Consider the following 25873-nt stretch of genomic DNA (forward strand, 5'->3'; position numbering starts at 1 on the left):
TTTAAGCAAGGATTTACGCAGTATTTCCATTTAATTGAATAATTTAAGAGAACATTCAAATTAAACCTTGCTTTATCGCTGAGGCTTGCAAGCTGATTCTCTAAGCACGTACTTTATGGGATAAAAATCCTCCAAAAGTCTCTTGTATTTATGAGAAAACATTCCCACTTATAGGCATCTCAGGATTTAAATTTTAAAATGTACAAATTTAGTATATGAAATTAAAAATTAAGTAGATTGCAAGTTGTTCTTCATATCACAAAAGCAAACTCTAACATCCTTTACCATTGGTTCCTTTGGTGAGTTCAAGACGGATACTTAAAAACAATTAAATTTCAGCAAGCATTATTTTAGCTATACCGTGGCATATAAATCGCACTTGCCTTTTTTCTAATTTCATTTTGTCGCACATCCTCCAAATGTACTCTGTGTTCCAGCCAAACTTTACTTTTTACTGTTCATAAATAAATACATTCCTTTCCATTTCCTTGCATTATCCCAAATCCATTAACCCTACCTCTGTTACGAGCCTTACCACCCTTTTCCAGGGAAACTGCCTCTTGGTAAAAGTAGTTTAGGGAAAATATTATAGTTATCCTTTTTTATTTTGACATACGTAAGTTTATAGACACGGGCTTAAGTTCAAGAGGATCTTGCCTGGTTCTCTTGGAGTAAATCATGGTATCATTTGGGAAACCGATATGTATGGCCGTGATGTTTTAGGAAACAAATCACCCAGTTTGGGTTGCAATGATTATTGGCAATAAGAAGATTTGGCAAACAGGAGAGTTAATTTATATTGTTATTATATATTTTCCATACAAATGCAAGCCTGACTTTAGCTTTGTCACTTAATTTAAGTCATAATTGCAAAATGTCTGCCGTAATCAGCTAGTTTACATGTTTAGTGCATAACATTTCTTTTCATACTTGCATTCTTATTACATACCTATTATAAAAATAAAACCCATTGATATCAAATTTAAATTGTAGTTTTTAGTGACCCCAACTCTTTTCTAGAATGTTTTCAGTAAACTGAGGCTGAAGAGACTTAGAAGGGAGGGGAGGTTGGTTCCTCATTCAAGGGACCTGCTGTCCTTAGTGTTGGATTAAATGCCTCAGGTCTTCAGTGGGACATAGAACCTTCTGAACAAACCTATCGAAATGACTCTTCATTTAGATAGAGAGTAAATTAAGTTGAGCTTCATATTATGAGGACCAGAGCTCCACGTAACACTCAGAAGGCTGTCTACAGACATAAGAGAGAACCAGCAGTTGTCTGGATCCTTGAATGTGAAATACATCAGGGAGATGCCACTGAAGTACCTTGGGAACTGTCCGTGGTCCTGTAATCTGCCTGGTTAGTACTCACTCTGAAAGCACACTGAATTGTGATAATCCCCAACTGTAGTTGAGTTTGCTAGCAACAATCTCTGCGAATTCACATTTTGCTTTGTCTCCGGGGTACCTCAGCAATTTTTCGTCATTGATGGCATTCTCTCAGGTAAAAATGAATCTATACAATCTTCATAAACACTTTTCAAGACAAAATAAAACAAACAAAACATAAAGACACCTGATTCATTGGGAATCCAATTCACCTGTGTACAGAATAAGAATTGGCATGATTTAGCTGTGGCTGCTGTGTTGTCCATGAGACAGGACAGACCTTAAGGTTTCTAGTTTCCCCAACACTGAACAGCCTCACTTTGCTGCCTCTGTACTATTATTATAGCCTGCTGATTGACTTTTTATATGCAATGTGTGTTCTCATCAGGTAATTTTAACATTGCAGACAGGTTAGTTTTCACAAAGCATTATTTTTCATTCCATCACTACCTGGTTCAAAATCATTCAGTTTACTTTTTAAAAACACACTTTGTTACAGGTACTATGGCAAAGCCTTAAGGACACAGAGGAGTATTGTCATAGTTCTGCGGGGTCTGTAGGTGTATGGAGTCTTCCCTGAGAGAGCAGTGGCTGTCATTAAATGTCATAGTATCTAGTCTGTCTAGATATTCCAACTGGTCATAATACTCTCACTTCCACCCAGATTCCCAGCCCCTCTCCCACTTAATTTGCACACAAGCTCTTTTCTCAGGCCCACATGGCCTCTCTCTCAAGAACATTTGCTGTAAACATTTAGAGCACCCGCTTGCACCTGTTCTTTGATCGTGCCATTCTCCATCCCAGGGAGAACCATTTTTATTTTGTGCCTTTCTGAATTCTATCAGCTTTTTAAGGATCAGGTTTTTTCCTGCCCTCACACATGATACCTTCAGTCTATGGGAATCTCGTCTCTGAATTTTTTTTTTTTTTTAACCTCTCTTCATTTGCTGGCTTCTTCCTTGAAACTTGGCCTTCAATTTAATTGAAACCCCCATTGGCAGAAGGAATAGCTCCTGAATCTGTTACATAGCCACTTGTGTATTGAGTGGGGGTTTCAGATGTGCATAAATTTAAATTTGAATCAAGATTTCACCAACTATTTGCTTCCTACTTTGAATAAGTTATTGAAGCCTGTAAACCTCATTTTCTCATTTATAAAGTCAGGATGATAAAACTTACCTTTTATTGAAGGTCTTATGAGGACTAATGAGATGGAAAATATGCCGTCACTGCCAGTTGCTGTGCATTTAATAAACACCATTGTTGGACATCTGGTCCTGTCTACATGTTCATGGTGACATTGGTCCCTGCCAAGCGGTCCTTGATATTTGGTACTGTTCAAAACATCCATGCTTAGAAAACATCCCTGGGTTCAAATAGTCCATAAAATTTATTTCTACTTTTGGTTTATAGGATTAATACACTTAAAAAACACTAGCCCAGCAGGGCGTGGCTCAGCGGTTGAGCGTCGACCTAGGATCTAGGAGATCGGGGTTCGATTCCCGGTCAGGGCACATGCCCGGTTTGCGGGCTGCAGCCGATCAATGACTCTCTCATCATTGATGTTTCTATCTTTCTCTCTCCCTCTCCCTTCCTCTCTCTGAAATCAATAAAGATATATTTAAAAAACAAACAAACAAAAACAAAAAAATGCACTAATGTTTTAATGCTCTAAGAGTTCTGTTGTGCCTGTATTGCAATAATAACCCTTCTTACCTTGGAAACCTAGCTGGTGATGGCACGTGGGGTTAGGGCAGCAGTTTGCAGCTGGTGTGCTGCAAGAGCTTTTAAAACATGCAGTACCTGACTGTTTAGTCAGGGACACTAACTTCTTTCCCCTTAGATTGTAAACTAGGGAAAAATGACAACAGCCAACGCAATGATAGCCATTCTGTGTGAGCGGATCCGAATAATACCTATATTTGCCCTTGCCAGGTAGCCCAGTTGTTGGAGCATCATCTTGTCCACCAAAAGGTTGCAGGTTTGATTCCAGGTCAGGGCACCTGTCTAGGTTGTGGGTTTCGTCCCTGGGCGGGGTGCTTACAGGAGGCAGCGGGTGGGTCTCTCTCTCCCTCTTCCTCCCTCCCCTCCCTTTCTCTCTCTCTAAAAAGTCAATAAAAAAGATATCCTCAGGTGATGATTAAAAAATAATAATAATAATACCTATTTTTTGTCAAATCAACATAAAAGTATATATTTTTGGTGTACCGCAGAATTTTAGTAATTAGTTTGCGTGTATCATCAGATGAAAAAGGTTGAAAATCACTGGGCGGGGTGCGTGGTTTGCCTTGTACCAAGTGTCTCCCCAGGTGTTTTGAACAGGACCAAGGATTTGCTAATTATAACTGTTTGCAATTATAACCAGTTTTAGTTTCTCCCACCTTTGCTCATTTTGCAGAGTTACCCGAACGTGAAGGTCAACTTAGCTGTCTTTCGTTCATTTCCCGTTACCGTCCCTCTTAAAGCCACCTTTTGCTTCCTCCCAGTAAACTGACGATCGGATGCAACTTTATTCCATAGATTATTTCAATAAAACCTGAAATTCTTCATTCCTGTCAAAAACAACAACAACAAAATGTTGCTTGAAAGGTGGCAAAAAGGTTAACTTCACAAATCATGGAAGCTATTTTGCGTGGCTCACAGTCCGTATCTTGGTTTCCCCCCCAATACCCAGGTTAACACGATGGGCCTTTGTGCCCAGGTAAACGATGCAGTCGCTGAAACTTGCGTCCAGCGTGTTCATTTACACGGACCCATGTACATAATTCTTACGCTTCTGTGCACGATACCTTAAGTCTTGGGGTGCCTCTTAAACAATCATTATTTGTGTGAGATGTGCAGGCTCGGGCGCTCAGACTGACTTGAATTACACAGGCGAGGGAAGAGCAGGCGGATCGTGCCATATCCTTAACCTTAACCTTAACAGCAGTTTTTTCTTTTTCTCCTGTGTAATTCATATGCTCTGTTTCCAAATAGCACAGTTTTCTTATTCCCTCGTATTGGTCCTTACGACTCTGATGCATTTTAAGTCAGCTAAATTTCTGGAGTTTGCCATCTTACAATAGAAATAGGAACTGAACTTGTATTTCTTGTACCTTAAAAAAACCCTGGAAAACCAGAGCAGAGTCATAATAATTTTACTGAGACATTGAGGGAATCTGCCTCACTTAGAAATTATTAAAGATTTTTTATGTTCTGTATTGTTTCAGAGTTAAGAATAGTTTATTATGTTCTAGCTCTTTAAAAAAAAATCAAGTATTAATAAGATATTGAGGTGAAATATGGATTTTCTGTGGGTAAGGAGAAAATCAGCTGAGGGCGATTTAGGAAGGAAAGTTTTATATGTCTAACTCAAACATAGTATGGTATCCAAACTTTGAAAAATTAAAATAAGAGATCCCTGAAAAAAACTTAAAAGTAACAGAATGCCGTGTCTCCAACTGTATTTCAGAATGCCAGGTTAGCAGTGTTTTACCTTTTCTGTCATTTAGTGTATCTATTTTAAAAACTTATATTTAGCAACATTATATATTGTCTCTCATACCTAGAATTGATCAAAATCTGAAACGAGGCTAAATTATTTTTAGTGTTAAAATCAGATCAGCTTTAGAAATTTGGTGTTTGTGAGGCACGGAGAGTTACATCTCTAAATAGAGACGGTGCGTTGTCTGAGGCTAAATTTAGCCGTTCCAGGAAAAATTGAAATGGGCATCTGGAGTTATTCTAGAGCATCAGACGGAGAGTGGTTATCGCTGAAGAGAATCACAGGAGCTTAGTGCCGAGAGAGGTCTTGAAGCTCCTCTGTTCTTTTTAATATTGCCATTTTCATGAAATTAAAGATACAGCAATTGCATCAGGACACACTTACAGGCCAGGGCAGTCAAGGATCGGGTGGAGAGGAGGTCTGGAATTTAAACAGAAGGGGGATCGGAGGTAGGAAAATAAGACACAAAAGCCTGTGCTAGCATATGTCAGCTGAGGGTCTGAAAGAAACTACCGATAATATTATCTATGCCATTTTCTTCTTCCCAGAAGATCAGAAAAGTGGTAGCCTGCTTCCTCCACCGGTGTGGCCCCTGTGCCAGGAGGGCTCCCCGAAGTTTTCGCTAGGTACCCAGTGCCTTTAGTATCCAAAAATCAGCAGATTTACACTGTGTCTGGCTGAATAGTTGTGACATTACTTTTTGGAGAGGGGAAATGACAAAGCTTTCCCATTACTAATTCCTTAATTCAGAATAATTCCGTGGCACAAGTGGGAACCTCACGTGAACGGGGCAGCCTGCCTCTAAGTGCCTGGCCGACAACAGAGCCTTTCTGTTTATAGAAAGCAGGAGCGCCCGGGGTTGGAAAGGGAGGGCGGAGGGAAGTGGGCCAGGCGAGAAAAGCGAGGTGCAGGAAAATAGTCCAGAACCCCTGAAATAAATTACGCTTTTGCATAGTTTTGACACTGTTTATCTTGAATCCTGGGCAGACAAATGGAGGTTTATGCAGAGAGATTTTCTCATGAGCAGTAATGCACAGCTCTTTCCGTAAACATTCCTTTGAACAGAATAAAATCCACCAGTTGATGAAAAAGTCATTCATTTTGATTTTGATTGGCCCTTTCATAGGTGACTTTTTCATGAAATAATTTTGTTTTCAGAAGGTCTATGGGCAGAGATAGGACGACATTCAGAAAACTTTTAAGGAAAACTCTGGTCCTCAGAGAGCCAAGTAGTCTTAATGTTTTAGCACCAATAAGGGCTTAGATTTCTGCTAAGAATCAAAAGCATGTCACCACGAACAATGCCAAAGAGTGACAATCACTAAGTTCCCAGCAGCCTCTCGGCTTCTGGGGGCAGACGTGAGGTACCCGGCCTCCCGTTCTTGCGGGACAGGGTTTGCCTGCGTGCTCCGGGGCGTGCAGGGCCTCCCCTCTGTGGACAGTATGCATGATTTAAAAGGAGCTTTGTCAGCACTGATTTATACATTGACAGCCAGGCATATTAAGATATGGGCAAACATACCACTCACCCTTTTACGGATTAACCTGGAGACTGCATTAGGCAAATTTGATAGCATTAAAAGATTTTGCCAATTTGTCTGGAAACAATTTCTCTTTTGTCGTGTGTCAGGGGTAACACTTCATGTCATTGTCCTAAGTTAAATGGCTTTGATAAATTGTTCGAGAGGTTAGAGAATAGTAGTGTAGAGATATATATTTAGCACTTTAAAATAAAAAGGGTATTAACTTAATTGTTAAATGAATTTAATCTGTGGAAATCAAAAGTGCTCAAGAATGTTCGTGTTTTCTGGAAACTGCAGCAGCCGTATTAGATCATAAGGCTGTAAAATCGCCTTAGAAAAAAAATTTCACTTCTGCATTACTTTCCAACAAGTAGAAATGCTTTACGCTGTTACAGTAGCATGGATGGTAGCTATTATTTAGGGAAAGCCTTAGTTTATAAAAGCAATAACATTGCATCTTCTCCGGAGTTTGCCTGTTTTTCTATTGCATGTCCTAGATTGTTCCATTTGCATGACATCAAGGGAGTCTCCTGTACGGTTATGTCCCCTAGAGACCTTCGTAAAATGAGATGTATATTTCATGAGACAGTCTCTAGGTACATAATTTCCAAAGTAAGAAATTCAAAGAGTCCCCTCTGGGTTGAATCACTGCACCTTTTTTTCAGGAGTTTATGAGAGAAACAGCTTATTCTATGGGAATGTTTAAACAGTTGTTTCACGAACAGACCTCAGATATGAATTAATTCAGCCCTTTTGGTGAATTCCGAGCTTGAAACAAGGACAAGATTCAGTTGCACTCTGATCATAGTCTCACCTCTGCTCATCTTCATATGGAGTTGACAACTCTTCTGATTATTTCATCAAACATTCGGTGTCTATCTCAAGTGAAGCATTACAATACTTTTTTTTTACTGGAATGATAATATCGCTAAGCAGCAAGCTACTAGATTTAAACACTGCTTATTAGGGGGAAAAAAACAAAACAAAAGGACAGGTAGGATTTAGGACTTAGCCATTCATTTTAACGAAGTAAATTCCTTAGTGTAAATAAGGAAGTTTTAATTCCAAAAACAAGTGGCAGGAAAAGCAGACTTAACCAACTTTGGAGAGGCCTTTTTTTTTTTTTTCATCTTTGAATTTTAACAAATGCATGCCTAAACAGCAAGAGAGATTCATTTGTTTGAATTTTGTGTTCTTTAGGAGGAACTGATCCAGGTTTTAAACTTTTTACTGTAGATGTGGGTCGTGTTTTAACGCTGCTGCTGCTGCAGTATGTGTTTTGTCGGGGTTTGGGCTGAAATTCGCATCTTTGAGAAAAGCAAACATTTTTATTAATTTCCTAATACTTCAAACACTTATTTCCTGGAGAGTGGTATCATACAGGAAGTTCCTTCGCTGAGAAGTACGCCCGTATTTACAGCGCCGAGCCTTCGCATATACTAATAAACGATGCAAATTATGGACAGAGTGAGGCTTAAAATAGAACAACTGTAGCTTTCTCAAGTGTCTTCCTGTTCGGGACGACAGGAAGATCTGTGGGGCCTCGTTTCTCTTTCCTGATGTGGAGTTCTCGAAGGAAAACTGCTTTTAAAAGACGACAACCTACAAGTCGCCTTGCGCTTCCTTGCCAAGGATAGTGAAATTAACATGCAGCTGGGCTCCTCTGATAAATGGATTCCGTTAGGTCACTGAGGGGGTGCGTGTGACATTAAGTGATTTACAGTCCTTTACCTTAATGAAATTGTTTCACCAAGATGACGCTGAAAGCTCTTAATGGATAGCTTTTCTTGATGTAATGAAATTGCATTCCTATGGCATTTAATATAAGGTGCAGTTATTATTTACAGGAGCTTTCCAAGGGCTGCTATTTGCACAGAGTCCAGAACAAAAAGAGATTTCAGTGGCGGCATCGAGGCCAGAGTGGCTCGTGACATTCTTAAGCAGATGAGTGGATTTGTGAGACCGGCTCGGTTAGCGCAGCCGGGGCTTCATAGACACTTAGGGGACTTCCCTCCCCTAACCCTGCCAGCCTTCAGCCTTTTACGTGTCTTCTTCTAACCTATTTAACAGGCAGCTGGATTACAACCAGATCAGCTGTATAGAAGACGGGGCATTCAGGGCTCTCCGGGACCTGGAAGTGCTGTAAGTATCTCTCATTTCTCTTGCTCCTAACGGGAGCTTTGTGTCCGGGGAGTGCTGAGATGGAAGCTTATCTGGTAGCTTAAAACCTAGTGTCAAAATGGTCTCCTAAAGGGACGCCCTAAATAACTCGTGGTGGAAACAGGGCAGAGTCCAAGTGTGTGTGTGCAAAGCCTTGTGCATCGTGGCTGAACGCTCAGGGAACATTGTCTGCTTCAGGAGGGCACCCCACTGCTCACACCTAACGTCCTTGAAGTGTTTCTTCTTACAATAAAATATTCTCATTCGGGGGGTTTGTGAGAATTCCTAGGCTTGCTAGGTAATAAGATAACATCAGTCGTGTAGGAAAAAACACAACAAAAAAATAAACCTCAGTAGCTGATATGTGGGTGAGTCTTGTAGTGGCTGTGCAGTGGAAAGATGTCTTCTCACTGTAAGATGTCATTTTTAACCAGAGAACTTAGCGTCGTTTTGCAAGGTTCTTCTGACATGGATGCTCTAATTTTAATAAGCCGCCCGTTAGGTCCACTAGAGGCTTCGCTCCTGACTTAGCAAAGCGCGACGCCCAGGTCTGGGCTGGAACTGGCAGCCTCTTTCTTTCCTTAGTAATCTCCACAGACCTTCGACAGCAACCTAATTGAAATTAAATGATTAACTATTATAAAAATACTTTCAATGAAAACTAGAGTTCCTAAAGCCAGTGAATCCGCCTGTACGTTTCTGGCATTTTTCCCCAAAGACCCACATTTCCAGCTTCTTAAGCATACTTACGCATTTCTCCCCATAGGAAATATTTTTCCGTGCTCTAATTCATCCCTGACTCAATTTAGTCAGAAATCCAAAATTGAATTAAATATAAAGAAGTGTTGAATTTTTAGTCCAGGTGGCAAAAGTTTTCCAGGAATCCTGAAATCCTCCCGAAAGAGAGATTCCATTGCTTTAGGAATTGAGTTTGAGGGACAGGATGTAATTCTGAAAAAAGTTTAATGTTTCAATCAGATTGACTTCTTTTAGTTACATGTTCTGTATGGTTTTGGTTTTAATTGTGAGTGCACGAATAGAATTTCTAGCTGCGTCGTGTGATGTTGTTTTAATTATTTTTAAAGGCTTATGTAAGGATGAGTTCGTTGAGATAAACCATGTTTTAAGAATATGTGCTGTTCTCTAACCACATGAGAAGTCACCTTGGTTTCTGTTGATAACAGTCTAACTTTTTCTACAGGAAAAATACTCAAAGCGCTGATCATACACAGTGTAGTTATAAGGCTACTTTTAAAATTGTGTTCCAGAGCCCATTTTAATATACAAAGCTCACTGGTGCTCACTCAGAATCAGAATAATTAGGATACAGCTATGACTGTGTGGTGGTAGTCGGATGTCAAGACCGTCGCCAGCGGCGCTGAACTTTGTGTATAAAGAGACTACAGCAGGTATTAGTTAACTCAGCGGAGTTGATCAAGCCAAAAAACTTGATACTGAGTCAGGGCTCCTAACAGGAATATGAATGCTACCAGTCATTTTGTAGAAATTTTGCTGAGTATTTTGGATAAATTAAAATTCCATAAAGTACTTGGTTATTAAGAGTTTAAGTAAATTTATATGGAATAATTCACATATAATATGTTGAGTATATGTTAAGTACTCTATAGAAAAAGACAGAGAATACAAACAAAAGATGATAGATGATACAGATAGATGATAGATAGATAGATAGATAGATAGATAGATAGATAGATAGATAGATAGATGATAGATAGGGTGGGAAAAAAACCCTGCTATGCGCCAAGCTGGGTGTTTGGCATTAAAATTCCTCTACCCGTAAATACAATAACTATTTATTTGCTTATTTGTTATAAACTAATGTCACTGCTTTCAAAAAGCAGTAAATTCATGAAAACACAATCACCCCATTCATTTTGTACGTTGTGTTAGCAAAATATCTAAAAAGTGACTTTAGAAAGACCTACTATTACAAACGCCAAAGAGTGATAAACATTTTATGGTTCATGGAATTAAAATCAAAATCTAAACTGTGGAAAACTCTTTTGAGGACCTAATCTGTAGGTCTCAAATGGATACATAATAGTCAGAGTTTGCAAAAAAAAAAAAGAATAGATATAATTAGCACATGATATAAAACAATATGAATTTCTTTCAAAATGATTTAAACATTTTATGTTAAAAATTTTATAACGTCAAGCACACATTCTTTTACTATATGCTAACTTTTAAATCCTTATAATTCGTATAACCTTAGAGAAATTAGCTGATGAAGAATTTTAAGGAAAAATTGAATGAAATTCTGAAAACACTGGAATTTACTGAGCCCAAATACCTTGTCACGTAAATCGAAAGGTCACCTGTTATAAAAATGTCGTCAGGAGCTTTTTTATAGAGCTGACTTCTGAAGGGTTCCGGGAGGTTTGTTCTCTGCTTTGCTTATTTGTACCAATCATAACTCTTTAGGTTAGATTGTCTCATGATGTGGAAATAATGAAGGAGCATTAATTTGCACACCACCTTAAATTTCAGACTCCCAATGGTTTAGAGTTTTTAAAAATTTAATTCCATGAGCCATTTGTGAATGTGTGAATATTCTGAGGCCAACAACAGAAGATGGGAGTGATGACCCAGGGCCACTGGCAGAATTTGGTAGATTAGGATGTATATCGAGGTAGAGAGAGTGAAGTTCAAGAAGGAAAAGTTGGAGCAGGGGAAGCAAGGAGGCCGTTTATCGCTTGTATGTTCATGGCCTTATCGTGGAATTCTGGTTGGTGGGATTTAGAACTTTTTTTTTCAAAATATGAAGATACCATCTCAAAAATAACATTGGAAATTAAATCTAGATCACTGTTTTCTTTCTCTTTGGACGCTAGACTAGAAATGGAATATATCCCTTGAGTTGCTAGTGTTAGGTAGGTTTTCTTCTTTTCTATACAATGCACATAATTTAATTGAAACACGGTGATTCATATCTATTAAATATCAGGCTCTGCCAAATCTTATGCCTGGGACTAAGGGAGTAAGAAAAAAATGAGTCAAGATGTAAGTCCAGGAGGGCCTACGTAATTAGCAAGACTGAAGTTTTGTATTTCCGTACAAAGGTATCCTTTGTACAAGAATACATTCTCATTACGAAGAGAAAAATCTTGAGGTTGAGCATGGAAGTGGACTTTTTCATGACCATGACATAAACGTGTCTCATAACTAATCAACGCATATTTATTATTAATTTGTAAATACAATTTCATTGGTTCCACATACTGCTCCATTACTAGGTCTCAGTATCAATATTGCTTTGCCGACATCAATACTGAACAGAAATACTAAGATAATTTATTTCTCCACTTGCATTATGCAAACTAACATTTTGAGAGGAGACTTCAAATTCATAGCCACCAGCTTCAGGACTAAGTGAAAGCCGTTTTGTGTGGAATCATAAGGAATTATAGTTCCAAGTTAACGTGTGTCTGTGGCATTGAATTGCTTTAAAAAATATCTTATCCCCCAAGTCACATTTTAGTGTGCTATGTACTCTGAAGATTTTTGCTACATAAAGTCAGCATAAATTTTTAGGGCAGGGAAAGGGGTCATGGGAAAGCAAATCCCTTTGAGATGGGAAACCTTTTAGTGCAAACATCAGGGTATATTTCAGTGGCGTTTGAAGAAAAATCTCATTTCGCTTGAGTACATGGAAAATGCTACAGGCTTTTAGATGACATGAGCCAACCAGCTTAGTGCTTTATGGGTCCTGGGTTGGTGTTGTTTTTTTTTTCTATGTGACTTAATTCAAATCACTCGGATTAGTTCTTGCATCATTCAATACACTGCAAAACCGGAGAGTAAAGAGAGTCGGTGCGTGTCCCAGATATGTAGCTGCTGTGCCCGACTCTACCGAGACATCACAGTTAATCCCTCAGCCCCTGAGCGCCCCGCGTGCCACCAGGAACAACTGCAGCCACCAGCTGCCCCAGCGTCGCCTCACAGACGTCCCTTACTTTGCCCAAGCAGACTTGGCCCAGGGACTCTTTGGAATATTCGCGTTGGTTGCCAGGATTTGGAAGTGAGGAGGATTGATCTGAACATGCCCAGCTCCAGCTTCTTGAGAAAAGCGGGCTGTGGGCCGCCTCCCGTCACGGCCGAGCCGCGGCCCGGAGGCCGCACGCGAACGCTGGGGCCAGGAGCGGCGTCGCCCGTTTCCAGGGCCTCCCGGTCCCCAGCTGTGCGCTGCTCGGCTCCTCCCCTCCCGTTGTGCGTTGTGTATCCAGGGTGTCCCCTGCCTGGCCTCTGTAGGCCAGCGAGTTGGCAGGCCCTGATTCACCCCCTTCTCCAGTGTCACAGTGTCCCCCTGCGTGCCCACCTGCTGCCCATCTTTCTTGCTCCTTCAGCAGCGTGTCCTGTTGGGTCAGCGCCCTCCCGCGTCTTCCATGTGCTGGAACCCCGCTCCGGCTCCACACTGCGCCCACCCCCCAGGACAACTGTCTTCCCATTTTCTTGTCACAGAGACTTCTCCCAAGGGAGAAAACATTTTTTCTCTCTTCTTAATCTTATTAACTCTAAGTGCCTGTAACTTGCGTAATTCATCTCGCCAGTTGGACTCTCTGCTCTTTTCAGACAAGTTTTATGCCTGAGTTATTTATAGAACATTCCACATTGCCATAAAAATAAGAGCGACTCATGGAACAGTGGGTGAATGAATGAATGAGTAGCAGTAGTAGTCGAAATAGTAATAGCACAACTAACGCTGCTTGTTAGGAGGAAAGTAGGACAAGGCTGAACCCGGCAAGAATTATACTATTTTCACCGTATCTCATGAAGCCATGATCGTTACCGCTTAGCTTTGAAAAAAAGGCAGTGCGTGTGGTTGCAACTAAACACTGTGAGAATATATTAAGCTCTTGATACAGTGCTACCGAATGTCACTTCATCTCCGCCCAGTGCGAGGACCAAATACCCACTCGTTCCTACCCCTCAAATGTCAGCAGCGACTGACGTCTGCGGTGAGTGCTAACCAGCAGGACCCTCCGTCGGGACCTGGCAGGACCGGCTCCGTGCCGTTGACAGGAGAGTTCAGTTGGAGCTTTCAGATATGCTCATTTACTCACGGGCGCTAATTATACGTAATACCCCTCAGGAATCGTGACAACTTAACGTTTCCAGCTGTGACGGTCTCTCGCTCGTTTGTCGTAAACAGACCTGCAGGCAGGCACAGGGACCATGGAGCAACTTGCAAATAGTAAAGATCCTGTGGCTAAAGCCAGACATTTGTAAGAAGTGTTTGGTAAAACTGAGTGCGTGGTGATACGTTAAATACACAATTCATTTACCATCTTGTCTATAACAGAGTGCATGCTCTATGCCATTTCCACCAGGTAGTTGTTTTGTATAGACTTAATCACTAGAACTTTTCCTTATATTCATAATAGAATGATTACTATATTTCAGGTCTAAAATGTTTAACTGTTTTTTTATTCTACAGCACTCTCAACAATAACAACATTACCAGACTTTCTGTGGCCAGTTTCAACCATATGCCTAAGCTCAGGACTTTGTAAGTAGTTACTATGTATATATATATATATATATATATATATATATAGGTCAATCTCATCAGTTAAGGGTTCCCCTTAAGCACTATTTTTAGTAAGCAGCGAACAGGTAGTTAGTTCATCACGGTGCAGACAAGGAAAACACCAGTTTTGTCAAAGTTCTAGGTATGATACTTGAGTGAATTAGTCTGAAAACTTGAAGGCTTTCTTTTAAATGATATGTGTTCTGGGAAGTTTACTTTGAGCTATTGTGGAGGTCACATTTCATTAAGAAATGGAAGACTCCTTGATTGGCTGTCAGAAATGATAAATGGTAAATCTTTATGTTTTTATTACTGTACGTCAAGCAGGCCTAATAAAGCTAAACTAGCTCTCCAGCATTCTTTGTAACATAAAATTACAGCGTTACCTTCTAGTGTTTCTATAATCAAGGTTGTGTCAGCATTTCTATTTAAAAATACCTTTTCAGGGGTTACAGATGGACGTTAAAATATTTTAGATGAATAAAGTGGATTTTGAATAAAATATTTGCTACAGCTATGTTATTTTCCTTCTCTTGGAGAAAAATTAATCCTTAAAGCCCAGGGTGGGGATATTTACTTAAAGCATTTTCAGAGATGAATCTCCTTTGAACTCAGTTTCAGAATTACCTTGACCTAAAAAGCTATATTTATATACAATGTGTGAGAAATAGCTAGAAACGTGACCAAAGCACCGGACTTCTTGAAAAAGTATGCGTTTGCAACTAGGGTACATATATTTTTAGTGGGTTTTCAAAATATTTTTTATTTTATAACAGCTGATAACTGGAAACATTATATTTATTTCCCCTTTTTAATAAACAAGCCAATTGAATTGCCAGATTTTTAATTATTAGGTAATGCCAATCTTAATGTCATTTTTTCTCACTAAAATGTAGCTCTGTATGTAATAATCCATCATCATAATTTCCTTAGAATATGATTTAGTGAAATAAAAAAACTCTAAAAGTATGCAGACATAAGTAAATTTTGTTTTCCTGGGGCTCTCAGATTGAGACTAATCTGACCAAATTAACAGCCCAGTTCACTTAAACTATATTTAATGAAATTGGTTTCTCATTAAATTAAGTTAAAGTTGAGAAAAAACAAATTGATCGAGCTTTTATTCTCTGCAAAATAAATCCCCAAGGACTGTAAACCCCTCCACCGCCTGCACTTTGGTAGTGTGCCTTATCTTCTTGTACGGATCCACCACAGTTTGTCTTACTAACTGGGTTTTTAAATTCCTACGTTCCTTCCTTATATCACGTGTGCACATGTAACTGAGTCGTTGTAATGTGCTTGGTTCAGACGGAAATGTTGAGAGAGCAACGTGGGATGCGTTAGGTGGCCTCCGAAGGATGCCACCCGACGTCCACACGGGCCCAGCCAGGCCACCCGGCTCTCCCAAAACGCGGCTCTTGGTTCCGCGGCTGCCGTCTCGTTTCCATGCGAGACGGTTCCACACCCAGAGCCCAAGGAGAACGCAGAAGAGCCAGCTAACTTTAAGCCCCCTTGCTTGGGTCGCTGCATCGTTCTATATGATCACTGCTACTTAAAAATTCCATTTTTATGGCCCAATTATCTTTCTGGACTGAGTTCCATGTTTTAATATCCATTACTGTTATTGGGTTAGAATTGAGCACATCAGCTAAAAAGGACTAAAATGGTATTACTGTGTCATAGATGATTCTGGGAACGATGCTCTGATTTATAGCTTTGGATGTCCCTTTCTTTAGTTTGAGAAAACATAAAAGCCAGTTTGAAGGCATTTGCCTAATTTAGTGGATACATTTGTCTGATGTTTTATTAATGGCCAAGCGCTATTTGCCACTTGGAAGGGATCCACGATCGGGCGTGGATTCCTGCCAACACAGGGGGCTCACTTAATTCCTTCACTCCCAGCCATTTATGTCTTTTAATTCCAGTTTCTACTCCTTGAGGGTAGGTTCCCCAAGAGCCAAAGGCTGCTGATCCCTTTTTCTGATAATACACGAAAAGAGGGAAATAAGAATTAGGGACCTGAAAGAAGTGTTTTCTATTTTTGTATTTTAATTCTCAACCGAGGATATGTTTATTGATTTGAGAGAGAAACAGAGAGAGAGAGAAACATTGATGTGAGAGAGAAACATCCGTTGGTTGCCTCCTGTAGGCTCCCCGACTGGGCATCAAACCCTCAGCCCAGGTATGTGCCCTGCCTGGGACTCGAATCCGCCACCTTTGGGTGTAGGGGACGCCACTTCACCGAACTGAGCCACCTGGCCAGGGTGAAAGCAGTGCTTTGTACTGAATTATTATTCTGTCTTGTTGAGCAAAAAATGAAAGCGACCTGCTAAAAAGGTTTTACAAGCAGTTTCTGCAGAGACTAGTAATTCACCCTGGGAGCCACAGCTTTGCTTTGGCTCACGTGCCTCCTGGCCCTGCCCGCCCCACGCTTTACCCCCCATGCCCCAGCCCCGACGGGCTGTCGGTAGGTCTGGACTGCGGAGCAGTTTGCCTTGGACTCACTTGTGTCTCTACCATGTTGAATGAACACAGGCAAGAGATATTTATAACCCTGTCCTAGCTTCTCTATATTCGCTTAGCTCACAGATAAAAGAACGCAGACTTGGCTCTGTGGTGGTAAAGCAGCTTAATTTTTAGACAAATAATTCGATCGAACGTTGCTCTGCCTGATCTAATCCTGTATTAAGAAACAAAGCTATTTATTGTTCCTAGAGAATTCTCCAGGTTTTGAAATAACTCTCTCTGTTTCTTCATTTGCTTTAAACGGCTGGCCTCTCATTTAGCCGACTGCATTCCAACAACCTGTACTGTGACTGCCACCTGGCCTGGCTGTCCGACTGGCTGCGGCAGCGGCCCCGCGTGGGCCTCTACACGCAGTGCATGGGCCCGTCCCACCTGCGGGGCCACAACGTGGCCGAGGTGCAGAAGCGAGAGTTTGTCTGCAGCGGTAAGGGAGAGGGCCTGCGCGCTGGCTTACGGCGCTGTGGTTAAGGAACCTGTGGAAGGTGCATGCTCTCGGGGTCTCGTGTTCCTCACTCACGTGCAGTTGTGGGCTAATCGCTCTCTGGAAATCCTGTTTCAGTGATAATAACATGTTCTAAGACCTTGGTGCGTGCTTGGTAATTACTGATTACTTGTACCCTCGGTAGGATGAAAGACTTCTCAGTTTTCACTCCAGGGGAAATAGAGGAAATCCCTAGATTTTACTTCTATTTGCTACTCATTATTTTCCCTTTAAGTAATCATTTATATCTGCTTTTATGTTAACAATTGGAAATATGATTAATTAATCCTGGATCTCTGCTGGGAAATTCAAAAAATAACTCAAGTATAGTTGTAGAGTGACAAAGTACTTGCTGTGTATACATATATACGAGGGGTTCAGTTCTACTTAAAAGAGATAAATGACTAGCTTTAGCAATAAAAATCTGAAAACAAAAATAAGACAAGGGCGATATAAAATATCAGTAGGTGACATTTACTTAGTTCTTTCCAGGGGCTTAAGCACCAATCTCAGTATTTCACATATAGTTACCTCAGTTTAACTCCCTCATCACAACTGTAGAGAAACGTAACATTATCTTTATATTAGAGGTTACATTGCTGAGAAAAAGATACAAATAACCTTATTCAAGGTTATAGAGTTGAATTCAAGGATCTCAGTCTAGACAGTCTGATTCCCAGTCCATGGACAGAGGTAGATAATTATATATATTTATAAAATTATATGTTAATACAGAGTGGGGCAAAACTAGGTTTATAGTTGTGAGTATACAAAACAGAGATTGTTCTTGTTTTACTATTTATTAATTATTGTATTATTTTCTATATGAACAACTATAAATCTACTTTTGCCCCACCCTGTATTGATTCATATTAACCTGTAATTTCCTTTATAAATATAGGACTGGGTCAGCTTTAGAAGCGACTGTTCAACATACAGTAAAAGACATTTTAATAATACATGTGCTACATCGTAAATAGTTACCAGTTTCCTAAGGGAGTGAGAAAAGAGGTGCTAGCATAGAGTTCTGAGTTACTGTTACCTTTTCATGTTACCTTTGTATTGTTACCTTTTAGTCCCGCACTTTTTATAACCCAGACAAAATTTGCCTGTGACGTCCTGGACTGCAGAGGGATCTTTTTAAATTAAGTAATGAGATGACACAATGCCTTACTAACCGCTTTTCTCTCTTTCCGCTTTTCCCTCCCTGCTTTCTAGAGGAGGCAGAAGGCAAGTCCGCGTCTCTTTTTTAAACTGAGCCGTGTTTGTGGAGTTTGGGAGTTTGTGGGAGGGGTTGGGTTAGGAACCAGCCTGCCGCCTCTTCCCCGGGTGTCCCCACCCCTGGGGCCTTTCCCTGGGGGTCAGAGAGGATGGTCCCTGCTGCAGCAGCCAGGGTGTGCACATGCCCGTTTGCTAAAACACTGCTGACACTGTCGGTCACCATCCTAACCCTAACATCTCGTTTCAGAATAGTTTTGTTTCCAAATAATGAGTAGTAAAATTATACACCTGCAGGAAATTACCTATTGTAACATTTTAGGCCTTGGGAAGCCAAAAAAACACACAACATAATCAATTAACAAGGAAAGAATGACATGTTAGAAATTATTACAATAATTTCAAAGAAAATGATCATTTTGAACCTATTCAGACATTAAACTTAGCATGATCTCATTTTCTCCCACATTTATTGCCACGTGATTACTTATTTAAAATCAACAGTGATGCCTACCAAGAGAGACATTTTTATTTTTGAGGTAAAGTAAGTGAAGCTATGTAAATTCAGTAAAGACCAAGATCTATTAGAAAGTGAAATATAAATTAGTCTGAAGTTGCTGTTTTTTTTGGAATTCAGAATAGTTTTGAATAGAATTCTAGTTTCAAATCTGAATTTAGTCTTTCTCACAAGGATTTCAAGTCTTCAAAATGATCATTTTTATAATCCCTTTTAAAAAATCTCATTTGCTTCATCTGAGTGTTGACCCAAATAATATAAATGCATGCTTCCTAAAGTGTATTTTAGAAATATAGAACCATTTTATAATCAGGTATATAGAGAAATGTATCTGATATGCTTTGATAGTTGAGATAAGCATGCATGTTTCACGATTATAAACTTTAGGAGGAAAAATATAATTGCTGTTTGTGGTTTGTTTTTTTTCCAGGTCACCAGTCATTTATGGCTCCTTCTTGCAGTGTTTTGCATTGTCCGGCTGCTTGTACCTGTAGCAACAATATTGTAGACTGTCGTGGGAAAGGCCTCACGGAGATTCCCACGAACCTGCCTGAGACCATCACAGAAATGTATGTGTCCTGAAACTCCCCCCTCCACCTCCCCAGGGACCCAAACCATGACTTTCCTTAGCAGAGTCTGGGTTTATCACGGGCAGATCTGATCAATTCGCTTAGACAAATGTTCCTTTCAGAACGGTATTGACCCTTACTCTGTTTAATTAAATATCTTGTCCAAGTGGCTAAGATTTGTCTGTTTTAGACACAGGGAGAATGAAAAGGAATGCATTTTAAGGATCCAGAGCACATTTCCTTCCCTCGAGAAGCGGTTATTAGGCTAGTTAGGGAGAGTAAGAGGGGCCGTGCTCGTCTGAGCAGGTGGGTCTGCAGGCGGGCTCCTGTCCGCTTCCAGATGGGGTGGGGGGACGCGAAAGAGGAGCCCCGCTGGGGGACAACTCACAGAAGCGCGGTGACTCCACGGCGTTCTGCCTCCTCGGGGGCTCATGTTTTAAAATGCATTTAGCTGTTTCGTGTGAACTGTTGTATAATCCACCCGAACGTATAAAAAAAGAAGAAAAATGTAAGTAAAAGATGTAAGGTGCTGAGTGAGAGAGCGTTTTAGCCTCCCCCAGTCGACGCTCAGCCCGTCGGAAGTTCAGCTCCGTTGGCCAAGCGCTGAACCCCGGTGCGCGCAGCTGCGGCCCGCAGTTGTCCTTGTGCACCCAGGTTATGCGCACACGGGGCACGGGAGATGTCACATGGGCTGCTTGACCAGCTTGGGAAGCAAACATTAGGGGAGATCTTTCCTCCAGCATCCACTCACTGGCAAAGCACCTCACACTGCCGAGGCTGTCATATTGTCCTAGAGGACAATCCTAAATTTTAACTAAATAAATAGCATCTGGGGTTGAAATAATAAAATAGGACCAACTTCTTCGAATAAGTCTGTATAGTAAGCACAAAAATTAAATTGCTTTCAAAAACTATTAATTCATTTTTATTTTTTATAATTTATCAGGGTAACATTGGTTAATAATGTTACATAAATTTCAAGTGTACAACTCTTTAATACAACACCTGATAGTCTATTGGGTGCTCACCACCAGAAGTCTAGACTCTTTTTTTTTTGGCCAATTCACTGCTCTAATTTACTTTATGTGAGAATAGGCTTAATTCACAAGACCCGCTGTCATTATTTTCAAGTACTTAACATGTGCTTTAAAATGTGCTCAGAGCTTTGCTGTATCAGACAGGATCCTCTTGGGAACTCTAGAATTTAGGGAGATTTCACCCAGGTGTAGAATCACGTATGCACATATTTTTATTATATTTTTAATTCATGAGACACTGCCTTGTGTAGAAGACCTTTGCAAATATTTTTTAGCTCAACCTGTAAAGAATGTTATATGGTTTCAGAAGAGGTGGGTGACATCCCACAAAAGAGAAAGAGCAGGAGCCTAGGGCAGCGGTGGCCGTGAGCTGTTAGATGTTGTACATTTGAGCCTAATGGGAGTATTAGGTGCATGTTGAGGCATCATGGAAAATAATACCCAGAAAAGGACACCTCCGTGTACTTTTCAAGCCACAGAGTATTGAAGAACTTTCATCTTAGAAGATGTAAAACATGATGAACTAGGTAGTAGGAAGGCACATTAAGTTTTAGGATAGGGAACTAGTATATCCATCTATCCACGCATGAGCATTTATTAAGTCAACGCTAAATAAAGCAGCATGGATTCTCCAGAGACCTTTCATTGAGTGACTAGCAAATTCAACATACAAATTAAAAGCTATGAGATAAGGTACAAAGTAGTGACCCTAAGAGAGGAACACATAGAGTCGAAGGTATATATTGCAGAGGGCGTAAACTTGCCAGTTACAGTGGTTAACCAGAGTCAGAAAGTTTTAGTTAGGACCACAGGCTTACCCACTGCTTTCTATCTGTGACCATGGGCAAGTCAGTTCTCTTCTGTGAGACGTCTCCACATCTGAAGCTAAGGGTTATTGTGCGTTGGAGATGGAATAATTAACGCATGGAGAGCTTTATGTGCTTAGCATATACTAGTCATTCAATAAATGATACCTTGGTCATTGAAGCCTTCGTGTAGGAGGCAACTAGTGAGGTGGGCCTTGAAGAATAGCCAGTGCATAGAAATGCAGAGATGAGAAAATGACTTTCAACCTTAATTGAACTTCATAATCAAAGGCCATAAGAATGGTAACAATACAAGACACTGCAAGGCTCACTTTAGTCTTTGAAACCCGAGAGAGTGCAAGGAAATAAAGTTGGAAAGTTTGATTGGAGTCAATCCGTGGAAGGCCTTTGATAGTCTAAGGATCTTTGTCTTTATTTGGAATGCAGTGGAATACAGGAGTGTTCATCTGAGTCTTCAGTATTAATTAATCGGACAGCTTTATGCCAGTGGTTGGCAGAAGGAGAGAACTCCAGGCCTGAGGCCTCTTAGGAGGCTACTATGTTGATAGAGGGGAGATGTCCCGGGAGCAGGAGCTAAGAAGTAACTGTTGGAATGAAGATTCGGAAGCAGATATGATAGCTAATAGAGAAGCAGGATTAATAGATTTGAAGTTTGATGCGATGAGGGAGTAATGGAGAAAAATGAACTGAAGCTGATGCCAGGGCCTCAGGTCTGAGGATTGGGAGCCGGAGGTCAGATCCTCACGCATAAGAAGCTGAGGAGCGGGGCCAGGACTGGGAAGGAGTGTGGTGCTGAACAAAACTTGTGAAAAGCCAAAGTACCAGTGAGAGACTTGGAAGTACTAACATAAAACAGACTATAGGTAATATGAAAGACAGAAAGTCATATGAGACGTTTAAAATGGTTTATCTCGTGTAGTCAATTGTATTTTTTACAATACAGCCTTCCTTCCCTTTTGCATGCTCTGTAGAGTTTGTATAATGGTGGAATTTAGTAATATAAAAGTTAAATGAAATAATATGTCCCATTGGTTTTGCCATATTGAGGAGGCAGTGTATCCAGTAAAGCTAGCATAAATTAAAGTTATAAGTTGAGATGAAAATATATGTGAAGCTCTAGATGAATTTCACTTCTCTGATTATTACATTATCAGCTTTATCAGTAGAGCGTTGGTAATAAATCATAACTGATCTTCAGCTCCAACAAAATAACCCCGTGATCGTTATATTGGCATAACTTACCAGCTTACTAACTTACTTCTTTTCTTACACTTATTTTTTATTAGAATAAAGGACATCAGTAAGATTAATAAAACGTGGAAATAAAGTTATGCAACATCTTTTCAAAATTTTTATAGAGTCCGGGTTTTTAATATACGATGAACTGAAGATTATAAAACTCCCATATTTTACAAGTAGCCTTTTAATCTGGATTTGACCATAAATTATCAGTAGACTTTCTTTATTGGAAGTTATTAGATATTTTGTTCAATGATGTTGAGCTGATTTCCTGTGTGGTATGTCCTTGGTCCTGCAGCTGCCTCATAACATAATACTGTGAGCTCTGTGCTGGAATAATCAACTGCCAAGGAAAACTCGAGTCCTCTTTGTATTTCTTTCTGCTTTGCGCTTTCGTGTAATTACACACTTCTGGTATTTGCTTTAAAAATTGCCTGTTAAGCTATAGAAGGGAACCGATCCTTTAAAGTAAGGATTGGAATAGTCTGGAGAAGAAGACTAGAAGGAGACTAACATTCATCCAGTACCCGCAGCGTTGGATGTTATGCGCACATGACGTCATTTGATCTCCTCACTGACCCTCGATGGGTGTATTTGGGGAAAGAAGTGCAGAGGCCGATCGATGTTAGATAACAGTTGGTGGTTCTCTCCCAGAGGCCTCGTTACCCAGATGATTTCACCGTCACCCAGGATCTGCCCTCCCCTTCGTAGGTTAGAAATCTGATTTTGACCATACCTGTTTATACATGTTGAAATTATATGAATATTTGTGCATTTATTCGTTTTCCCTACTTAAGTAGAGGTTCCAGTGAAGGCGGGAACTGATTCTATGCTAATCACCACGGAAAGCCCAGCAACAAGTCTAGCACCTGGCACACAGTAGGCACTTGATAAATTTAAGAGAAATATTTATTGAATGAATGGATAATTTTAAAATGAAACATTTAGAGCAGATTTATCTCTGAAAGGATGGAGCTGCATTAAACAAGATTAAAAAATAAAACCTGGAGGAGCCGTCCATTCTCTTCCTGTAAAAAAGAAAATGGTACTATTAAAACATAAAATCAGAGAAGAGTCAATGAGTAGGATGTTTAACGGATGGGCTGTGTGCCCCGTTTCTCGTACTGGCTCGGATTCCAGTCTCTCCATGGGCTCCGAGCCCCTTTTCCGCTGTTCCAGGCTGACCAGCCCGGCACCTGCTAGGTCCCACCTACCTCGGGTGTAGTGCTTCCAGCCTCCTTGCAGATGCCTTAGGATCCTTCTCTAAGGTCAGAGTTTTCCGTAGTGAAGCCGGACGTGCTTCCCGCGGAGTCCACTGAGGCCGGCAACCTCATTTTGCTATTTTAAAAAGATGGCCCTCCAAACAGTTAGGAAGTCTTGTCAAACAAAAGCTCTTCCGTTGTGAAGTGACTACACTGGCCTCGACCTGAACTTTATCTGACTCCCTAGTCCGTGTTCCTCCTTGTATGTAGCTGCCAAGGGAGGGCACTCATGGCTCAGCTTGTTGGGACAGTGTCAAGGGGGATGAAGGAAAAAATCACGAGAGGCTGACTGATGACTTAGAGAAACAGGACAGGAGGAACTTTGAGAAACTTGCATGTCAAGAGAATAGGGAAGGAGCCTAGGGAAAGACAAGGCATTCAGCTCCAGGAATGTTTGCGAACAGCTGCGTCGCCTTGCTTTACGTCTAGAACTGCTGTAATGCCGTCTTCCCTGTCTGCTAAATACGCTCATCTCCCTGGGTTTAGTCTGCACAGAACTTCAAACACTTTAATTTGCTATTTTTTTAAATTTTTTTTTGAGCTTGCCTAATGTTTTTATTTTTTTATTTTTATTTTTATTTTATTATTGTTTAAAATATTACAGATGTCCCTTTTTCTCCCCAGTGACCCGTTGCACCCTGTTCCTTCCCCCTCCCCAGTCCCTCTCCCCACCATTGTCCATGTCCTTGGGTTGTGCATATCTGCATATAGATTCTTTGGTTACTCTCTCCCCCTCCCCCCACCCGCCCTCCTCCCTCCCTCTGACATTCGTCCGTCTCATCTATGCTTCCATGTCATTGAATCTGTTCTGTTCATCAGTTTATTAAGTTCTTTAGATTCCACGTATAAGCGAGATCATGTGATGCTTGTCTTTCTGAACGTCAAACTGTTCCGTGGGACTGCAAGCTTAAGGAGGGCAGGGGCATGCCCTTCCCTCTCTGTCCTGCCCAGCGCTCAGCTTAGCGTGGGCGGGGAGCCCCGGCCCGGGGCGGCCAGAGGGGGCCTGGGGGACGCAGCCGGGGGGCCTCCAAGCCTCCGCAGGACAAGGGGGGTTGAACTAGTGAAGACAGAGGGGGGAGATAGAATGTGTCCCGTGAGGTGAAACTAGGTTTAAAAGAAAGAAGCTGCTGCGAGCTTTGCTCTCCTGAACCCCGCTTGTGGAACCCTGGTTTCCATACCGATGGAGGCCCGGAGGCAAGTCTGGATCCTATAAGGGTGGCCCGTGGCAACAAAACCATCGACAGCGCATTGATTCTGCGTGTATCAAATGCTCAGAATTAATTTCTTAAATCATGTTTGGAGTATAAAATCCCAAATGCAGCATGATGGATGGCTCTAAAGTAGACATTCGTTGTCTTCAATCAGCTGTAGATTCTCTGTGGCACATCACCTGTTCCAACCATTACGCAGAAATCCCATCGGTCATGGAGAATAGTTAGTGATAACATAAATTCTGACAACTCAGTGTCCCTGTTACTCTTAATGTCCACCCTCTTTACTCTTGGTTGCCAGTTTTTTAGGGCTCGGGAGCTGGGAGCCATGCAAATCTTTCTTTAATTTATTTAAGAGAAGATGGTCAGGGGAAAGTTTAAATCGTGGGACAGGGAAGGATCGCAGCAGTGTTGTCAGAACGCGGAGTGTTGCTCCATCCTTTTCTAAGGTGGGTCGCAAATTCTCAGAAATCAGACTGTTTCCAGACGTGCTGTTCAGAGAGGTAAAATGGAAAGGAAACTCACGGGACTGCTCTTACTCCGTCAGCGATAAAAATGGCTGGAAAGAGACTCACAGGGATGGAGCTGGACGTGAGTGAGGGCTGGGGGACCCTGCTCCCCTTGTCTCCCCTGGACCACCCCGAGGCATGATAAGTGTGGGAGGAGGAATGACTCGTGGGTGCTCTGTCCCATTCCAACCTCCACTTAGGATCCTAAATATAACTTTAAAAAGGTACATTTTGTCCTTTTTTTTGTTTAGACACTTTTCCCATTTTTGCATGCTATTTCAGCCTTTGCCCTTTCCAAAATTTTGAACCCTTAAATCTATTAAATCCTACGTACTCAAAAAAAAAAAAAAGTATATTTTTAATCCCGTTC

The 25873-nt window shown here is 40.9% G+C and overlaps 1 protein-coding gene across 3 annotated transcripts in view; it reads left to right on the forward strand.

The window, feature by feature from the left end:
• SLIT2 (slit guidance ligand 2) overlaps positions 1 to 25873 on the forward strand; it is a 297260-nt gene that overhangs the window by 175701 nt on the left and 95686 nt on the right. For all 3 annotated transcript variants that reach the window (XM_081147027.1, XM_081147028.1, XM_081147029.1), the window contains exons 6-9: positions 8467 to 8538; positions 14015 to 14086; positions 16894 to 17057; positions 19280 to 19418. In XM_081147027.1, the coding sequence (XP_081003153.1) occupies positions 8467 to 8538; positions 14015 to 14086; positions 16894 to 17057; positions 19280 to 19418 (447 nt within the window). The remainder of the gene's footprint in view (positions 1 to 8466; positions 8539 to 14014; positions 14087 to 16893; positions 17058 to 19279; positions 19419 to 25873) is intronic.

The sequence above is a fragment of the Miniopterus schreibersii genome (genome assembly GCF_964146895.1).
Source record: "Miniopterus schreibersii genome assembly, chromosome: 1".
Classification (NCBI taxonomy): domain Eukaryota; kingdom Metazoa; phylum Chordata; class Mammalia; order Chiroptera; family Miniopteridae; genus Miniopterus; species Miniopterus schreibersii.